Source organism: Ylistrum balloti, unplaced genomic scaffold (assembly GCF_031769215.1).
Source record: "Ylistrum balloti isolate Yb309-2 unplaced genomic scaffold, AGI_CSIRO_Ybal_v1 Utg370122, whole genome shotgun sequence".
Lineage (NCBI taxonomy): Eukaryota > Metazoa > Mollusca > Bivalvia > Pectinida > Pectinidae > Ylistrum > Ylistrum balloti.
In genome coordinates, this window is record NW_026782138.1 from 687,478 (window position 1) to 708,495 (window position 21,018).

Sequence of the window (21,018 nt, forward strand, 5' to 3'; positions counted from 1 at the left end):
ACACTATAACATGTCTTAGTGATATCTGTGGTAACACCCTGTTAACTAATCATCTTACTATCAAAGGCAATAAAGAAATACTCATAATGTAAAAATACCTAAATTTGTTACATAGCTTTACAAATAATGTATATATGGTAATTCAGACAACTAGAATACCTGTCCTAATTTGTCCATCAGCCTGAAGAACCACTCTTGACCTAAGGTCATTCATGACAAGTACTTGGTGTGTCTCCGAGATACCCAGTTCCCATGGTAACCCAGCATTCTTTATACCAGTCCAGCTGCTGGCCCCAGTACCACCATCATGGCCAGAGATTGTGATGTGCTCAGCATGACCCTGGGAATTAATACACCAGCTCATCATGTTACTTTGAAACTATAAAAACATCTATCCATTAACAAAACGTTTTACTCAATAACCATAAAAAACACACCTTTACCATTCCTCATAAAAATTATATGACCTCATAATTCTTAAAAACATACTCTATATTCTTTGGTTGTTAGGGAAGGGAGGACAAAGTACGGCACTATTGTTGTTTTGAATATGGTTACACAAGTGTACACTTATATTTTCATTTCAAACATGAATGTCTATGAAAAGGTATATGACATGTCACAGCCTGATAAGGCTATAAAATTTATTTCAACCTTACCAGCAAACCCTAAAATATCATTGCAAGTTCAGCACTTGAGTAACATATACAGTCACTCTTTTCTTTGTTTTTTTGGTGTTTCTCTTTTTAATCAATCTCGATTCATTAGATATGATGGCCAAAACAGTTACCTTGGCAACCCCAGCTGCGATGATGCCCACACCAACCTCTGACACAAGCTTAACACTGATCCTAGCTTTGGGATTGGCACACTTGAGATCATATATCAACTGAAACAGGAAGAAACAAAATCCATGAAACAATACTATAATAATCATAATGTTTGGGTGGTTTTCTTTTTTTTTTCTTTTGAATTTTTTGGGGATGGATTAACAGCACATAAAGTAGATACCCCTAAAATAAACTAGATAAAGTATTACCTTGTCTGGTTCCTACGCTTTGTGAAAAGGAATGACACAGTGGATACTTGATAATCCCAGCCAATATTGCCTAGATTATCAATTTTCCTGTCTGCAAAGTTTAGTGAAACTGCCAATTTAACTGGAGTTATTTCTCTTGATTACATAAAAAATGTCGTCAGTATGATACTATTGCCATTTTGGTTGTTTTCAAAATGTATTTGTCTTTTATTGTCTTATCATGTTTTATTATTATAAATAATAATGAACTGAAATTTGTTTTTTATAGAAGTAAAATATCGCACAGAATTAATTTAATGTCTGCTTGATAACAATAGTGATGTTTTCTCAAAAATAAATATAATCTCATGCTCCCTGAATATGTTATGCACTGTATATAGTTTATTTATGTGTGTTTTGACATGATGTGGATGCTAATTTCCCAATGATTAAGAAAATTTGTTGTCCTCAGGAACTATTCCATTTGTAGGAATTTTTTTGTTTTTGTTTTTTGCAGAAACAACATTTACCGAATTCTGAACACTAACCTACATGTATGGGCGGGAGATTCATTGATTTAAAAATAAAATAATATGATTAAAAAAATGATATATATTTTTTCTGTTAATTCACGCTCATATGCATCTAATCTAACGTAATAATTACAACTCTTTCTTTTACTGTTTTTAATTTTATTTTGATTTAATGCTAAAACCTTAATTTATTTGATTTTACGACCTTTTTATTTGATTTTTCAAACAAAACTCAACTTTCAATCATTACTATCAGGTTGTATTTCTAACAATTCATTTTCAGGGGGACTGGGATTTTACCTCAGCGAGATCCTCTATGGAATAGATGTCATGATGAGGGGGAGGGCTGATGAGCCCCACTCCTGGGACAGAGTGACGCGTCCTGGCAATCTCCTTTGATACCTAGAAAATAACACAATTTCAATATCAATGTGTTCTGATACCTCGGTTATTCATTATATAAATCTGCTGTCTATAAAACTATTTCAATTCCTAGAAATAAGTAGTAGTTCTCGGATAAACTGAGATGTATTGTTTTATCTGAAGATATGTACCTTATGACCAGGTAATTCTCCTCCTTCACCTGGCTTAGCTCCCTGGGCCATCTTGATCTGTAGCTCATCAGCATGTGACAGGTACGAGCTGGTCACTCCGAACCGGCCAGAGGCTACTTGTTTGATGCTTGACCTCTTGTTGAACATGGGGTCATCATTGTTGAGGTAACGGTCAGGGTTCTCTCCCCCCTCTCCAGTGTTAGACTTGCCTCCTACACGGTTCATTGCTACAGCTAGTGTGGAGTGGGCCTCGATAGACAGACTTCCAAAACTCATAGCACCTGACATGGCATAAATACATAGCAATAATTCAACAGACCTTTGGCAACTGCCACAAACAAAGGTTCTAGAGATGATCATCATATTCCACAAAATAGTCATTCTGGATATTTCAACAATCTGAAGCATTGTCTTTTCTTAATGAGTAAATCAGTTGAGCTTGTAAACTTTCATACCTATGATAGAATGATTTTTATTCCTAAGGAAAACACTAATTTATGTATATCTAGTCACCCTTCCCAATTCTCTTACAGACAGGGAATACACCTTGTCTAATTACCTGTACAGAAACGTCTAACAATGTTGGCTGCCTCTTCAACCTCGGACACATCCAAAGGTTCCTTGGCGTAGACAAAGTCTAACTGACCACGAAGTGTACATTTCCTCACACTCTCCCATGATGACTCCGTGAATTTGGAATAGGAGTTCTTGTTTTTATTTTTAGCAGCATCCTGTAAAGACGATGAAATTATTTTAATTACTTAGTAACTGTTGAAAGTAAGTAACAAGAAATTGATTTTTTTTATTTTCTTTTCATTTTACTCTTGAAACTGTTTGACTGTTTGATGGTATGATTAAGAGATTAAATATTCTGCTATGGTTGTTAATGTGTTTCACTATACTTGGAGGTTAAATGTTGAGGTACCTAACTCTAACTATAGATTACTTTCAAACTAAAAGACATCCATGTGTTGCCTTAAAGTTGGTTATATTTGCAGGAGATTTGCTTTCAATATATTCATAGTCATTAAAAATAGCTCAAAAATAAATACACTGAAAACATCTAGAAGCGAATCAAAGGGAATCTATATATAGGCCTATACGCACAGATACTAATATATCGACATGCAAAAAATTTAATCACCGTGAACTAGACCAAACCCGAAGAACCATGAAATATAAGTCCTGCAAGATTAGACAACTACACAGTAAACTGTGTTTCGGTGTTTTGACTCGCTACCTAAACAGCTACAGATGAAATGTTGACCCTGACTATTTACCTGAAGGTTAGCTATTGACCGAGGGTCATTGATGTGTTTTTCTCCACCATCTCTCCAGTGGTAGAAGCCAGGGTTCATGATAATCGCATCGTCACATTCCCTTTCGGAGTACGCCTGCTGATGTCGGTTGAGGACCTATTTGGGTACAAATTCTTTATCAGAGACCTACACTATTGTCTATATGTGGTTATTCATTATACAATGTACTTATAACCTTATAACCTTGTATACATATTTGTTTTAACAATAAAACTAGGTATCAGACATGCTGTCATTGTAGAAATTTAACACTTAGGTACCGGAGACACCTAGTAATGTATAATTCCATAGTATTGTTATATCTGTGGTTTCTTTTGAAAATTGTCAATCGCAAAATTTATCAATAAACTAATACCTTATTTTCACTTTTAAACCTTCAAAGGACATAAACAAAAATATAACACAATTTCTGAATAAATACACTGGTTTTAAAATGTTGATTCTTCATCATTCACATCATGACTTAATCTACAACAAAAATGATGTCATGATGATGTGTACAAATGTATTTATCATCGGTAAATCAATCACTCCGCCACCTATAACCAATAACATAGCTGTATACCTACCTCATTAGCCAGTTCCTTGAAGGTGACCCCTCCTATACGAGAAGCTGTACCCTTGAAGCATAGATCCACTACCTCCTTATGCAGTCCTACTGCCTCAAAAATTTGCGCCCCCTACAACAATAACAAATATTCAATTTTATTCATCGAAATAATATTGAAAACATGTATGGCAATCATAGCCAGTTGAACATTATATTCATTACTTCTTTACCCTTCATTAACCTCAAATTGTGTTTATGTGAAGTTTAAACATTGATGTTATGACTGCAGATGAAATATTGATAAAAAAATGATATTTTGTACAAACTTTGATGGTGACTTGATATTAAAAGAATACTGACATATGGTACACACACACTACCTAGCTAAGAAACTGAAATTATGTCACTTGCTATTTCATCCAACACTTGGAAAATGATAGGAAAGGACTTTTTAAATTTTTTTATATATATTTAAGTTATTCTTTGGACGTATTTTGTTTGAAAGTACTTAGGTAAGATTTCTGATGAAATAAGTACAATGTCTGTTTATAGTGTATTTGTGAGGTTGTTTGTAACTTTTATTTACTGTCATCAATCATCCTCATAATTCCATGGGTTGTGATTTCTTAAACTTATCAGGAATGTAAACATGAAATATTCAACTTAACAAAATTACAGACCTATGTTATGATGGAGACCCATTGTCTCTGAGTGTATATGATGGAGACCCGTTGTCTCTGAGTGTATATGATGGAGACCCGTTGTCTCTGAGTGTATATGATGGAGACCCGTTGTCTCTGAGTGTATATGATGGAGACCCGTTGTCTCTGAGTGTATATGATGGAGACCTGTAGTCTCTGAGTGTATATGATGGAGACCCGTTGTCTCTGAGTGTATATGATGGAGACCCGTAGTCTCTGAGTGTATATGATGGAGACCCGTTGTCTCTGAGTGTATATGATGGAGACACGTTGTCTCTGAGTGTATATGATGGAGACCCGTTGTCTTTGAGTGTGTATGATGGAGACTCGTTGTCTCTGAGTGTCATTCCTACCTTGTAACTATGTAGGGTTGATATACCCATCTTAGCCATGACCTTGGATATTCCTCGAGCCACAGCATCACGGTAGTTACTATAGACCACATCATCTGACAGAGGTGGTGTCAACAACGCCTCATCCCTCAGGCGTGCAACAGTCTCAAACACCAGGTAGGGACAGATGGCATCTACACCATAACCCAACAATGTACAGATGTGGTGTACCTCCCTGTTGTAGTCAAACATACATGTACATTGTATATCAACATCTATCTTAAGAAATTGTCAGCCAACCTACCACAAAACTTTAACCATATATATGATACACCTTCAGCAAGTTAAATTGTACAGTGAATTGAGCTCTTATGTAGAATCGGATACAAAATGTCCTTGTAGAACATCTAAAATTCAACCACTCTAATATCAGTTCATTTGTACTAAATAACCACTCTCACCTGGCTTCGCCGGTCTCCAGGATCAGTCCAACCTTTAGGCGGAGCTTCTTGTCAATCAAATGATGATGGACAGCTCCCACGGCCAATAGGGACCTGATAGTAAAGATATTGGGCAAGTCTCAGAACAAACAAACAAAACAAATGTTCTAATAATAAAATCAAAATCATTTTAAACACAAATTCATTTATAAACTGACCCTTACAGATAAAAACTTGAAATTTCAGTAAAGATATGCCTTAACTATATCAAGATGAAATCATTCACATGCATAACTATCTAAAAATATGAAATTTTAACCATTTAGTCTCTACAGGATTAGCTTTACAGACAGCAAGCTTTACAGTATTGCAACATGGACCTTTAATGCCAAATCAGTAAAACTTGAGGTACAGGAATGTGGACATTTAAGGCCAAGTCAGTAAGACTTGAGGTACAGGAATGTGGACATTTAAGGCCAAGTCAGTAAGACTTGAGGTACAGGAATGTGGACATTTAAGGCCAAGTCAGCAGTAAGACTTACGGTATTGGAATATGGTCCTTTCCAATTTGACGGTCAGTCAGACAGATTAACTGGTATTCCTCTGCAGCTTCAGCAGCCTCCACGCACACTCTGTGAAGAGCAGGACTGACCCCTTCTGGTCCCTCACTGACTGGGAATGTGATGTCTATCTGCTTTGTCTAGAATTTAATGATTCAAAATCAGAGTATGCTTCCCTTTAAAAATGCAAATGGGCTTCTCTCCTATACTTATTTGTATATTATCATACCTATATTTATATATGTCTATATATCAAACTTTATTTATTTGAACATTATGAAATGATATAAAAACATAAACACTTTATAAGTCCATTTATAAGCAGCAAAAGAAAGTCCCACTAACAGAAGGACAATTCATTTCTCCATACACTGATTCTACTGTCTATCAGTCTGATGACTTACCCTCCATCCTCTGTGGGTGGTATACTTGAGCACCTCCATGTCCTGTAGTGACAGAATTGGCTGGTTCAGCCATAGTCTCTTACACTGTTCTGATGATGGTGACAGGATGTTGGCCTCCGGACCGATGGGACATGCCTGTAGCAAAGATCAGTGGTTTTAATCAAGATCTTATTTCTGTATTGTCAGTAATAATTTTTTCATGAATAATGATATATAGGCTACCAGTATGAATAACCAAGCCGATAATTTTTTTATAAACATTTCTCTTTAATCTAATGCAGTTTTAAGCACCAGAGCTCCAACATCAGTAAATATTACCTTTATATACAGAGTTTTTGTTCAGTGTAACTTACCAGTGACATGACAATTTTCTCTCTAAATGGATCTATAGGTGGGTTGGTGACCTGGGCGAACAGCTGTTTGAAGTAGTCAAAGATGAGAGGACTATACTGAGACAAACATGCTAGAGGAGCATCATTTCCCATCGAGCCCAGCGCTTCCTTCCTGTAATAGTGATATTTGTTTACAAAGCTAAAATTGTAAAATATATTCTTATTTCTTAATGAAGAAAACCACAAAAAGCTCCCCATTCCCTCCTCAACCACCTTATGTAGATTTCTTTTATCTACCATATATGATATATATTCTGTTGTAAGACTCAACACTGTTAAACAAAAGACATCAACAGCATGAAAAATGTTTAACTGAGTTATCCAATCAGATAACAGAGGATTAGCCCAAACCTTTATATCACTGCCGTACTTGAAACAGTGCCAAGCAACATGCCGATAATAACCAGGTGAAATAAGTCTTACTCACTTTTCCTTTACCATAGGAAGCACCAGGAGATTGATGGCTTCTACTGTATAACCATACAGGGCCAGACGTCTGTCCTTCTCCAGGAATCCTCCATGATCATACTCCTCCACTTCTAACTGAGGCTGAGTTACCACTTCCCTAGGGACGTGTGCCTCGGTTAGCTCACTCAAAGACATTGTCTAGGGAACAGGGAAAAAATATCTGATCAAAATTGTCAACAGAACTGAAAAAGCTTACTCAGGTACAATGTCAACACAACTGAAAAAGCTTACTCAAGTACAATGTCAACACAACTGAAAAAGCTTACTCAGGTACAATGTCTACAGAACTGAAAAAGCTTACTCAAGTACAATGTCTACAGAACTGAAAAAGCTTACTCAGATGCAATGTCTACAGAACTGAAAAAGCTTACTCAAGTACAATGTTTACAGAACTGAAAAAGCTTACTCAAGTACAATGTTTACAGAACAGGAAAAGCTTACTCAGGTACAATGTTTACAGAACAGGAAAAGCTTACTCAGGTACAATGTCTACAGAACTGAAAAAGCTTACTCAAGTACAATGTCAACACAACTGAAAAAGCTTACTCAGGTACAATGTCTACAGAACTGAAAAAGCTTACTCAAGTACAATGTCTACAGAACTGAAAAAGCTTACTCAGATGCAATGTCTACAGAACTGAAAAAGCTTACTCAGGTACAATGTCTACAGAACAGAAAAAGCTTACTCAGGTACAATGTCTACAGAATTGATAAGCTTACTCAAGTACAATGTCTACAGAATTGATAAGCTTACTCAGTTACAATGTCTACAGAATTGATAAGCTTACTCAGGTACAATGTCTACAGAATAGAAAAAGCTAACTCAGATGCAATGTCTACAGAACTGAAAAAGCTAACTCAGATGCAATGTCTACAGAACTGAAAAAGCTTACTTTTTTAAAAATCTATTTCATTCTTCGGTATTTGCACACAACCTTTTTTTTATTTTTTTCATTCTCACAAATATTGTGAATCATGAAACGCCAGATCCTTTCAATTGTGACCTACCTCTTCTGTCAGCCATTTCTGGTTGGGGCGGAGAGTCGCAATCTGTGCCTTGAGAACATCATCTTTCATAAAGGTTTTCTGGTGTGTGTCTACAAGTAACATCCGACCAGGCTTAAGACGACCCTACAACAAAGTTTTATCTCTGGTCAGATATCTAACAATCTTTCACCAAACTTTCACTAATTTCCTGGTGTCAATGCATTTATTATCCACAATGATGACTAAACCATACATAGTGTACATACAGATCAATTCAACTCCAAATTCCAAACATGTGCAACAAATTATTAAAAGTAGTTAGTACATTGTATCACATACCATTCCTCAATGTTGAGGAAATCTGTAGACTTGAGATGTTTGATATATGAGGAACCATGCACCTGTCTGTGTATTTTGATAGCCCCCTACTTTGAGAATGTTAGAACTTCAAAACATACCCTCTGTACGACCTCACAAGCCATGTGTATGTGGCTAGATTCCACTGAGACAGAAAAAAGTTAGTTCAGTGGTTAGATTATACTGAGACCTACCTTCTGTATAACCTCTGAGTTTGGGATGTCCACTACCCCGACCTCACTAGCCATGTACATGTGGTTAGATTATACCGAGACCTACCTTCTGTATAACCTCTGAGTTTGGGATGTCCACTACCCCGACCTCACTAGCCATGTACATGTGGTTAGATTATTCCATGACCTGAGTTTGGGATGTCCACTACCCTGACCTCACTAGCCATGTACATGTGGTTAGATTATACTGAGACCTACCTTCTGTATAACCTCTGAGTTTGGGATGTCCACTACCCCGACCTCACTAGCCATGTACATGTGGTTAGATTATACCGAGACCTACCTTCTGTATAACCTCTGAGTTTGGGATGTCCACTACCCCGACCTCACTAGCCATGTACATGTGGTTAGATTATACCGAGACCTACCTTCTGTATAACCTCTGAGTTTGGGATGTCCACTACCCCGACCTCACTAGCCATGTACATGTGGTTAGATTATACCGAGACCTACCTTCTGTATAACCTCTGAGTTTGGGATGTCCACTACCCCGACCTCACTAGCCATGTACATGTGGTTAGATTATACCGAGACCTACCTTCTGTATAACCTCTGAGTTTGGGATGTCCACTACCCCGACCTCACTAGCCATGTACATGTGGTTAGATTATACCGAGACCTACCTTCTGTATAACCTCTGAGTTTGGGATGTCCACTACCCCGACCTCACTAGCCATGTACATGTGGTTTGATTATACCGAGACCTACCTTCTGTATAACCTCTGAGTTTGGGATGTCCACTACCCCGACCTCACTAGCCATGTACATGTGGTTAGATTATACCGAGACCTACCTTCTGTATAACCTCTGAGTTTGGGATGTCCACTACCCCGACCTCACTAGCCATGTACATGTGGTTAGATTTGGTCACATAGAATCGTGAAGGTCGCAGACCATTCCTATCTAAGATGGCACCAATGAATCTTCCATCAGAGAAAGTTAACAGAGCTGAAATAAAATTTGTTCAAGAAATGTAACACACATCAATCTTTGTTTTAATAACAATTTGTTGTGGTTAGGATGATAAGAATATATATTGCTGATTCTGCTTTTTAAATCATTCCTTATGATGATGGTGATCTTTTTTAAATTTTAAAGACAAATGATAAAAGGAAAAATCTGAAATCATCTCCAATGAAGTAACAAGTTATGAAACCTTATTTTTCCAACAAGGACAATTATACTATATATTATTATATTCACATCCTCTTTGTCTTTTAAATGTTTAATGGCTGTGGTTATTATGTTTTGTATAAGTTAATTAGTCATTTGAATGTTTGATGTCTGTGGTTATTAAATGTACAGGTAACATGCACCAATATGTAATTACCTCAATGTAAATACACTGTGATGCACATACAGAAAAAAAAACAATCATTAAACATATATCATTGTTACCTGTAAATTTCTTAATACTTTTTTTTTCCACCAAAATAATAAATTATGCATTGTACGTTTGAACTGAAAACAAATCCTCTGTTAAAATTTGAGTGAAGTTGAGGTTTAGCTACAATTTATAACCGATCACTGACCTGGCCCATCCCAGGGTTCCATAGCAAAGGCACTCCATCGGTAGAATGCCTTCTTGTCTTCAGACATAGTCTTGTCATTCTGCCAGGCCTCTGGTACCATGGTCATGACAGCCTGTAACATACCACCACCATCAGACTTATTACAACTCCTGATAAATCACTGTTGTTGTGATGGTCGTTCTTGTGTACATATGTATTTGAAGATTATTTCGACTTTTAACAGAACTATCATGACTTTAACAATATCTATGATTCTTTAATGATAAATTGATCCCTTCACAACTTCCTGAAAAAGAACAAACAGTACATACATATTGTAATATGCAAGCTTACTCTCCAACTCCACATTTTCAAAATGAACAAATCATTCATCTAGATAAAGACAATTTGAAAGAAAATTAGACAAAATTCAGCTTTTTATTGTCAAACATTCATATGTGTCAGAAACACTCACAAATAAAATATGCTTGGATAAAAATGCTTCTTAAATTTGTCATGACAACATGACTTGAAATCAGAAGGTTTTTAAGAGGAAAGTAACAATGATTTCCTCTCTCACCTCAGGAAGTTGGCGTCCACCAGCCATACAAAGGAATTCCAGCACATTGTCAACACAGCCGGAGTCAGACATGCCTTGCTCGACAACAGGATACAGGTCTTGTAACATGTCCCCGTATACATCGCTGCTCATTACTCCCTCTCGTGCACGCATCAGGTTATTGTTCCCACGTAGGGTGTTGATTTCTCCATTGTGGGCAAGGTACCTTTATAAGTACAAGGAACAATAGCACTTGTTTCTCCTCCCATGAGAAGTGTGTAATGACCTGACAATCTCAAATCAAACTTTACAAGAAAACATGTGATATTCATGTGAAAATATCAATCAATAGAGAGCACCAGATTTTTTGTTTGTTTCCTCTCTTATGTTATCCAGAAATTTATCTAGGTATAAATGGTATGTAAATATTTAATGTGCAAGCATTGTGCTGCATTAAACCATAATAGTAAGGGTTATCTCCCCTACCTCTGAGGGTGTGCCCTCTCCCAGCTAGGGAATGTGTTGGTAGAGAATCGGCTATGGATAAGCGCAATGTGGGTTTCAAAATCTGGATCTCCCAAATCTTTGAAGTAGACCCAAAGCTGTGATGTTGTGAACTGACCCTGTAAAATTCAATTTTATTCTACCTGTACATCTGCATGGTAATCTTGTGATAAATATGCTGAATGCAAATAAGAAAAAAAACATAATGAGAAGGAATCTCATGGGTCTTATGTGTACAGACTTCGTCTCCAGCATGCATCTTATTGAATATTACATAGGACATCTTATTACCAAACTATTCATAATGATATACAAATATGTCTATGAGACTTTATGATAAACTATGTGTATGTGCCACTTAGAAAACAGGAATAATTGTTAAACCTTACAGTATAGCCTTGATACAAATCAAGTGATCTAGAATTTTTCTGTAAATACTCTTCTTCACTGAACCATGTTCCTGTTCACTCATTTGTGACAGTCCTTAATTTATACAAGAGTCACATAATCATTTAATCAACATTTTTAAACATATTAAAAAGTAGTTCAGGTGAAAAAAATAAGATATATGGTGATTATTTACTCTGTGTCAGTCTCACACATATAACCTTACAATTACAACATAACAGAAAAAAACTGTGATTCTTTGAAACCCTAATACATAACTTCAAATTTTCATGAAAAATATCTCCTCTTTACATGTTGATCTGAATATGTAGGAATAAATATTTTTAAAAGCTTATACCAAAACTATGTTACTTCCTAGAATAAAAACTTTTTAAATTCCTTTTATTTTTGTATTACAATTTCTGCTTTTAACTTGGAGTGTATTAAGCAATGAAAAGATGTTGACAGATAAAATATTCTGACATGAATTGAAAAAAACTGAATTCAGAGGGTTTGTATGCAGTTAATGATAAAATCTTTGTAACAACAACTATAAACTGCTACATTTATAAATCAAACTGGTAGCATCTGACGCTCTAAGGTTAGACTGCTAATGACATAAGGTTACCTAATTTGTGACTGAAGCCCGATACCAACTATTTGTATGTTGGCCATGTCAGAAAGGTTTAAAGGCAATTTTAGTAATAATCAAAATATACAAAACCATTTTTATTTAATCTTTTTAATTGACAACAATACATTTTTTATAACTGGTTCACAAAATGGCACACAATCCAGAATGGTAGTCAGATAGACATACTGTTTTGTTGATTAGTCCCCACATTCACCACACAACTAATGACCAGCAAGAGTTTACATAAAGAATATTAAATGTACATCCTGAACTTTAAAGAAATAGCCATAACAAAAAAGGTTCAAAGATGGACAAATATATTGATGGAGACATGGGCCACAGACCATTTGCCCATGAATTAGGGTAGTAAAAATTATACCCGTGATCCTTTTTGCATGTTGGTAAAAGAAAATTGAATTGTGATATTTTTCTTTTCTCCTCTTTATAATCATTTTTGGCCATCCTTGTCATCTCATTTCTGGCCTTTGTATTAAACATTCATTCACCTCAGTGAGGATTAAAAGATTATAGGTTCTGTACTCTAACTAAGGTAAATCTAAGTCCCTGCCTGACACTCAGCTGTAACTAAAATGATGTAGGTTCTGTACTCTAACTAAGGTAAATCTAAGTCCCTGCCTGACACTCAGCTGTAACCAAAATGATGTAGGTACTTTTCCCTAACTGAGGCAAACCAAAGCTTCTCCTGGACACTTAGCTGTAATTAAATGATCATGGCTCTCTTCCCTAAATGAAGCAAAGCAAAAGTCTCTGCCTAAAATGATGACACTCTATGGTACCTGCCTGACACTCAGCTGTAACTAAAATGATGTAGGTTCTGTACTCTAACTAAGGTAAATCTAAGTCCCTGCCTGACACTCAGCTGTAACTGAAAATGATGCAGATTCTGTACTCTAACTGAGGCAAACCTAAGTCCCTGCCTGACACTCAGCTGTAACCAAAATGATGTAGGTACTTTTCTCTAACTGAGGCAAACCAAAGCTTCTCCTGGACACTTAGCTGTAATTAAATGATCATGGCTCTCTTCCCTAAATGAAGCAAAGCAAAAGTCTCTGCCTGACACTCTATGGTACTTAATACGAGTTTGCTGTAGGGATCTGGTTAGCCTTTGTAAGTGATCATTTTTACACCCCCGCCCCCATCACCATCACCCATCCCTCTATACCCTAATTCACCAATGGAAGGAAAGTCACAGTATTTATTCCTAACATTGAAGACTATATCCCTATTATGTCAAAACACTGATACAGACAATTAATTCCGTATTATGTAATATTCAAATGATGAAAGCAGAGTTTTCACATTTTTAAATTCTCAGATGTATCCACAGTGAATATATGAGTTGCACTTCATTTTGAATACATTAATAGTTTATCATCTTTACAATCTAAAAACAACAGTGTCAATATCCCTTTTATCCAAATCTGAGATTTTCTTTCTTGATATTATAACTTCCTTCTTGGTGATGCTTTTCAGCTAAATTAATAATATCCTTATCCATCTCCAAGGGAAGAAAAGGTCCTCCTTCATGATTTAACAAACTTATAAAATGAAGTATGTTTTGCAAGTCATTTTGTGCTATCACCTTAATAATATACAACATACACGTACCATCATCATTATGGTAATTAGTTTGATCAATAGTGGGAAGGACAGTGCTATAATTAGTTTTAGTAATGTTTTATTGATAAATTGGTTTCGATTTGATTAGACCAGACCCTATACATATTTAATAAAATCACTGTCAGCAATGCTATACTGACAATCTATATTGTGTGATGTTTGTGTTTATGTAGTCTGATCCAAAACTCCAAGCTGTGTAAGCTTACTCACATCATACCATATTTTTCAAAATTTGATAATTTATTTCATACTTCTTCAAATTTACAAACAATAAGTATTTATGTTGGGGTTAACATGTTTGTATGAGTTTTCAATAATCCAAATTAGAATTCTGAGTGTTTAGTATGTGTTATAAATATACCAGGTATTTTTTATTTTTTTCTGTTAAGCTGACCAAACGTTCAGAGCCTGTATTTGACTGGTATGTGTTAGGAAGTACACATGAGAGACATGCCTATAGCCTACTGCCCCATGTAACATAACCCTACCTATGTAGTATATACAAGTACATTGCAGACCTACTACCCTCCTTCTCAGTATTATTATCCTATGTTTGAACTCCTTTAACATTCTTTTCCTACATTTCTTCCCCGCGTGGACAATGTAACTGGCCTCTTTAATTCAAGGTCACGTACAAGGTTAAGACGACATAAATCTTTGTTTCTTTTACAACTCCTTTCCTTACATAACGTTTATCTATGTACACATACATTCCTTTATTTCCAGTGTTACTCAAACTTTGTCAGCAAAATAAAATAAATATCTTATATAAATATCATTTTTTTAAAATGATGTGGTAAATATTATCTTTATATATATAATTTTTTTTAATTTCCAATAAACAACATAACATTAGAAATATATCAGCACAATTCCTTTTTTCCTTTTTTTCTCCTTACAGGGTATAGAATTTTGTAAATAATATATGACAGTCTCAATAAGAGAAAGTTTCTGTAGTAAACCATTAGGAGTCTGGGTTCAATGAATGATGTCTGTGGAGGGTTCTGATGGGGGAGTCACCAGGTGATGGATGTGTAGGGGTCCTGAATGGGGAGTCACTTAGTGATAGGTGTGTACAAGGTTATGAAGTGTTGACTTCCAAATTGGGAAGTCACTGAGTAATGGCTGTGTGTGGGGTTCTGCATGGTAAATCACCGAGTGGTAGCTGTGTGTAAGGCTCTGAAGGGGGAGTCTCTGTAGAGTTCAGAAGGAAATTGAGTCACTGATCAAAATCTGTGTGTGGGGTTCTAAAGGGGAGAGCCACTGAGCTGTGTCTGTGTGTAGGGAACTGAAGGAGTGGTGTCACCAAGTGATGTCTTCATTGAGCTATGTCTGTTTATGATGCTCCAAAAAGGGGGGATTTCCTTATGTTTGAAGGGCTCTGAGTTGGAAAGTATACATACCTTGTACACAATAGTATCTGTAGATAGGGTACAGATAAAATATCTTAAGTCCTGCTCAGGTATATGATGAGAGCTGTACTTCCTTAGTAGATACACCTGCCAAAACATATGTTATTTAAATTTATTAACAAAACCTACATCACCAGTGTAAATGAAATAAGAGCTAAAATAATTCTAAATTTAAAAATTAAAAAATAAGCAACTGTGCAGTACATACGAACAGGTACTTCAATATAGTCTCTATGTTTTACAAAATTTTGGGAACAGGTGTCAATAAAATGTCAGTTTTAAGGCAAAATATATTTTAACCACAGTGAATATACATGTAGTTTAATTATCATACTCTACATACTAACATAACAGCAACATCTGCCTAAGACCTACACATCATGCATGCTGCCTTCAGTGAATTTTTTATCAGACATTCCCCCTTTTCAACTATCACCGCTAATCATCTAGGTGTTGGTATTTTCCCATTGCCTTAATGGTCCTGTTCTGATCTCTATTTTACAAGTACTTACCCTACATGATTATGTAAATGTATTTTTAATAATGTCCTTTAGAATACCCTGTACTTGTATAACTTACCTGTCGTTTGAACTCGTCAGCATCATCGCTACCAGTCACAAACACCTAAGGAAGAAGAAAAGTCAACTTATTCACCATAATCATGAAAGTTACAGCACATGATTTTTAATTATTGATTACATACAGGGAAAATCATTACTCGACCATTTTTTTTATTTTCAAATGGAGTATATATACTCTTTATGGTAGGTTTTGATCAGATTATGTTGCTTTTTTAAACTATTCCTTTACTCCCTTCTTCTTTTATGATAAAACTTAAATGATATGATGGTGAAAACACATACATAGACATATGATTTGAAAACAAATTATTTGTTTCTGTTGTGAAGTTCAAAGCAAAATGTCCCTATGAAAATCATGCTTTTAATGCTCAAATTTAGTTTTAGATCTGATGTTCCTGTTACACATTCTGACATAAAATGACACAGGTTTTATCACATAAACAGCATGACCTGAAAACACTATCCTGATTAAAGTAGCATTATTTTTGTAAAGATCTAAATACTGCATTTCAGCAAGTTATTGGCTTCCTTCCATGACTACAGGCACTGTCGTTCTTAAGAAGAAGTGGTTAGAGTGTTCTAACAAGTTTGACTAATTTTTGGTCAATAGTAAATAATTCTTTTTTCCAATTTTGCAGCACCCCATGCCTGCAAGATTCATGTATCACAACCCAAGACTTTTTCAGAAGGTCCTGTGAATCTAAAGCCAATACTGGTAGCATGACTCTAGGCCATTCAGTTCTTAGATGAGTCATTTTAATCATCTTGATCTTGTAACATGCAAATTTCATCAAAGCAGTTTCTTTTCTTTCTTTTAACCTTTAAGCATGAAGCACTTAATCACAGGAAGCTACCTGCCAAAGATTATGACTCTAGGCTTTACTGTTCTGCAGAAGACATTTATGCAATTTTACATTGAAATATTACAACTAAAAAAGTATGATTGAATAACATATATGATTGTGTATCAGGAACAGGATATGTTAAAATTTTACAGGGAAGGTATCACAAAACATAAGCCAAATGGATAGGTTACATTAGATATATCCCAAAACACACACACTGATCCAAATTTTTTTATTGTAAAATACAATTTAATTTGAAGTTACATCAAAAATGAAATTGCACACAATTTACACATTTTACAAAGTAATACTATATGACCGTGATAAATTAACTTATCTTGATACTATGTAACAAGTGTGTTGACAATCCTCTGTTATTTCTCTGTGTGATTTTAAATTAAAATTTACACAGAGGGACCACATGTTCAACATACCAGTACTACATTTGATTAAAAAGTTGATGGAAAAAAAAAATCGAATTGATCTTGCATAAATCAAACTGCGAAAATGTAACTTTCAGATTAAAAGCATTTTTTTTCCACTGTCAGAACAATAAATTCTAATCTATGTCATTTGAAAGCATGAATCTTTTTTGTGCTATGAACTTCACAGGAACAGAAAGGATCTGAAATTTTGAGAAGAGTGTCTCCAACATTAAAGCTTGATGAAGTCAATACTTGCTGTATTAGACAAACCTATTTACAGAACATTTCAGTCACGTGACTTTCAAGGGCAGGTAGAGGTGATCTAATCACATGATTGAGAATTATGGGCCGCCTCGGGGTTGGAAATTTCATCTCTCCCCGACTGCAGACCTTTCAATCATAAAAGGTTCGAAGCATCTCTGGAAAATATGTGAAATCCTCCAGGAAAAGTGCTGGCGTATGCGCCATTGCAACAAAAAAACACACACTGGTACAAAAAACTGGGTAAAAATCATATGTAATCATTCAGGGAAGTAGCTTTCTAATGCAGAAGTGGGATTAACCGACAATCATTCACATACTATACAAACAGATGGCATCATCGCACCGTTTATCACTAAACTTAATATAACTGTCATCAACATATTTACAAAGCATAAATTAATGTTTAGAATTATTAGTGCACATAAGTGACATTATAATACAAGAGGCCCATGGGCCTTAACGGTCATCTGACAAAAAGCAAGCCAAACCTAGAAAGTGGGTTGAGGTCATTCATTTGAACAAACTTGGTAGCCTCTCCTCCAAGCATCTTACAGGCCCAATATCAGCACTCATGGACTTTTGCTTGTTGAGAAGAAGTCGTTTGTATATTTTAACATATTTGACCCCTGTGACCTTGAAAGTGGGTTGAGGTCATTCATTTGAATAAACTTGGTAGCCTTTCCTCCCAGCATGCTACAGACCCAATATCGGCACTCATAGACTTTTGCTTATTGAGATGAAGTCCTTTGTATATTTTAACATATTTGACCCCTGTGACCTTGAAAGTGGGCCAAGGTCATTCATTTGAACAAACTTTGTAGGGCTCCATGCCAGCATGATATGGGCCAAGTATTAGCCCCCTAGGCCTTCTAGTATTTGAGAAGAAGTTATTTAAAGATTTTGACATATTTGACCCCTGCGACCTTGAAAGTTGTTCAAGGTCATTCATTTAAATAAACTTGGTAACCTTTCCTCCCAGCATGCTACAGACCCAATATCGGCACTCATAGACTTTTGCTTATTGAGATGAAGACCTTTGTATATTTTAACATATTTGACCCCTGTGACCTTGAATGTAGGCCAAGGTCATTCATTTGAACAAACTTTGTAGGGCTCTATGCCAGCATGCTATGGGCCAAGTATTAGCCCCCTAGGCCTTCTAGTATTTGAGAAGAAGTTATTTAAAGATTTTGACATATTTGACCCCTGTGACCTTGAAAGTTGTTCAAGGTCATTCATTTAAACAAACTTGATAGCCCTTCATCCCAGCATGCCACAAGCACAATATCAGCAATCTGAGCCTTTTGGTTATTGAGAAGAAGTTGTTTAAAGATTTTAACATATTTGACCCCTGTGACCTTTAAAGTGGTTCAAGGTCATTCATTTGAACAAACTTGGTAGTCCTTCATCCCAGCATGTCACAGGCCCAATATCTACACTCTGAGCCTTTTGGTTAATGAGAAGAAGTTGTTTAAAGATTTTAACATATTTGACCCCTGTGACCTTGAAAGTGGGTTGAGGTCATTCATTTGAATAAACTTGGTAGCCTTTCCTCCCAGCATGCTACAGACCCAATATCGGCACTCATAGACTTTTGCTTATTGAGATATATTTTAACATATTTGACCCCTGTGACCTTGAAAGTGGGCCTAGGTCATTCATTTGAACAAACTTTGTAGGGCTCCATGCCAGCATGCTATGGGCCAAGTATTAGCCCCCTAGGCCTTCTAGTATTTGAGAAGAAGTTATTTAAAGATTTTGACATATTTGACCCCTGCGACCTTGAAAGTTGTTCAAGGTCATTCATTTAAACAAACTTGATAGCCCTTCATCCCAGCATGCCACAGGCACAATATCAGCAATCTGAGCCTTTTGGTTATTGAGAAGAAGTTGTTTAAAGATTTTAACATATTTGACCCCTGTGACCTTTAAAGTGGTTCAAGGTCATTCATTTGAACAAACTTGGTAGTCCTTCATCCCAGCATGTCACAGGCCCAATATCTACACTCTGAGCCTTTTGGTTAATGAGAAGAAGTTGTTTAAAGATTTTAACATATTTGACCCCTGTGACCTTTAAAGTGGGTCAAGGTCATTCATTTGAACAAACTTGGTAGTCCTTCATCCCAGCATGTCACAGGCCCAATATCTACACTCTGAGCCTTTTGGTTAATGAGAAGAAGTTGTTTAAAGATTTTAACATATTTGACCCCTGTGACCTTTAAAGTGGGTCAAGGTCATTCATTTGAACAAACTTGGTAGAGCTCCATGCCAGTATCCTCTGTGCCAAGTATTAGCCCCCTAGACCTTCTAGTATTTGAGAAGAAGTCGTTTGAATGAAAAGTTTACGGACGGCGCACGGCGCACGGCGGACGGCGCACGGCGCACGGCGGACGACGACGGACGAAGCATGATGACTATAGGTCATCGGACCCTTCGGGTCCAGATGACCTAATAAAATAACTTGAATGGATATGTAGTGTGTTGGACCAAAAGGTGGAGCAAGTATAAAGAGACAGATAAATTTACAAATTACAGAAATCTTCATTGATGGTGTTACTACATTTCAGATCTGGCTTGAAATGACTCTATAGTTATGTAACTAGAAGTTATGTCAATTTCATGAAAATCAAACTATTTGTTTAAGGTGATATTTACAGTGACACACATTCAGGAAAGTCACTGGCAGAATCACTGAATTTCAGATGCAACTCATGAAAATATCTAGTAAGGATTTTTGTCGCAGAAGCACTGTATACAGTACACCTATATATAGTAATGTTAACGTGACCTTGATCTTTGACCCTCAGACCAAAAATATTAGCCCAAAAATGCATGTTCAATATACAAATTTATCTGTATAATATAGAGTGCTAAAGAGAATGAGAGCTAAAGTTATTGCATGGAAACCAGTATTCTGTTTATAGGAACAGAGACCTTGACGTTTGACCTGGTGAGCTGAAAAGCATTCCTATCCCCCAAGAAATTACTTTCAGTAAGGAGTCAGTTGTATGAAATTTGTGATGAACCTATGTTAAGGAAAAAAGTAGAGATCCCAGAGAAATCTTGGCACCCACCATTGTTTGTTCTTTGAATGTTGGATTTTCTCCCTTCTTTTCTCTACTCTTTTCTGTTTTTGATTTTAATGATAAAGAAATTCAACATTCCTTTCCAGAAATAATCCTAATTATCTTTTAACTGCCAAATCCAAGATGATCCCCGGGAAACCATTCTGTTTTTTTCTGATCAGTCCCAAAATCAAACAGGCACAACTAAGGACCAAAGGGAACCCACATAAAAATTTGAGAGAGATTCATTCAGTACTTCTAACCTAATAGCAGTAACAAACTTTAACAGGTGAAATCCAAGATGGCTAACTTTCAGCCATTTTGTTTTTCTTATCAGTTCCA

The 21,018-nt window shown here is 36.0% G+C and overlaps 1 protein-coding gene across 2 annotated transcripts in view; it reads right to left on the reverse strand.

Annotated features, from left to right (window-relative positions):
- Positions 1-21,018, reverse strand: part of LOC132550388 (uncharacterized) — a 51,730-nt gene that overhangs the window by 14,214 nt on the left and 16,498 nt on the right. Inside the window, exons 5-24 of one of the 2 annotated variants that reach the window (XM_060214450.1) lie at positions 16,076-16,120; positions 15,488-15,583; positions 11,405-11,541; positions 10,940-11,144; positions 10,381-10,492; positions 9,642-9,796; positions 8,280-8,402; positions 7,231-7,409; positions 6,765-6,915; positions 6,412-6,546; positions 5,990-6,147; positions 5,469-5,561; positions 5,029-5,242; positions 3,994-4,104; positions 3,386-3,520; positions 2,665-2,836; positions 2,106-2,386; positions 1,852-1,953; positions 791-889; positions 160-340 (exon numbers count right to left, since the gene is read on the reverse strand). In XM_060214450.1, coding sequence (XP_060070433.1) covers positions 160-340; positions 791-889; positions 1,852-1,953; positions 2,106-2,386; positions 2,665-2,836; positions 3,386-3,520; positions 3,994-4,104; positions 5,029-5,242; positions 5,469-5,561; positions 5,990-6,147; positions 6,412-6,546; positions 6,765-6,915; positions 7,231-7,409; positions 8,280-8,402; positions 9,642-9,796; positions 10,381-10,492; positions 10,940-11,144; positions 11,405-11,541; positions 15,488-15,583; positions 16,076-16,120 — 2,884 coding nt within the window. Of the gene's footprint in view, positions 1-159; positions 341-790; positions 890-1,851; positions 1,954-2,105; positions 2,387-2,664; positions 2,837-3,385; positions 3,521-3,993; positions 4,105-5,028; positions 5,243-5,468; positions 5,562-5,989; positions 6,148-6,411; positions 6,547-6,764; positions 6,916-7,230; positions 7,410-8,279; positions 8,403-8,809; positions 8,875-9,641; positions 9,797-10,380; positions 10,493-10,939; positions 11,145-11,404; positions 11,542-15,487; positions 15,584-16,075; positions 16,121-21,018 lie in introns of those variants that run through there. The other variant, XM_060214449.1, reaches the window with a different exon arrangement.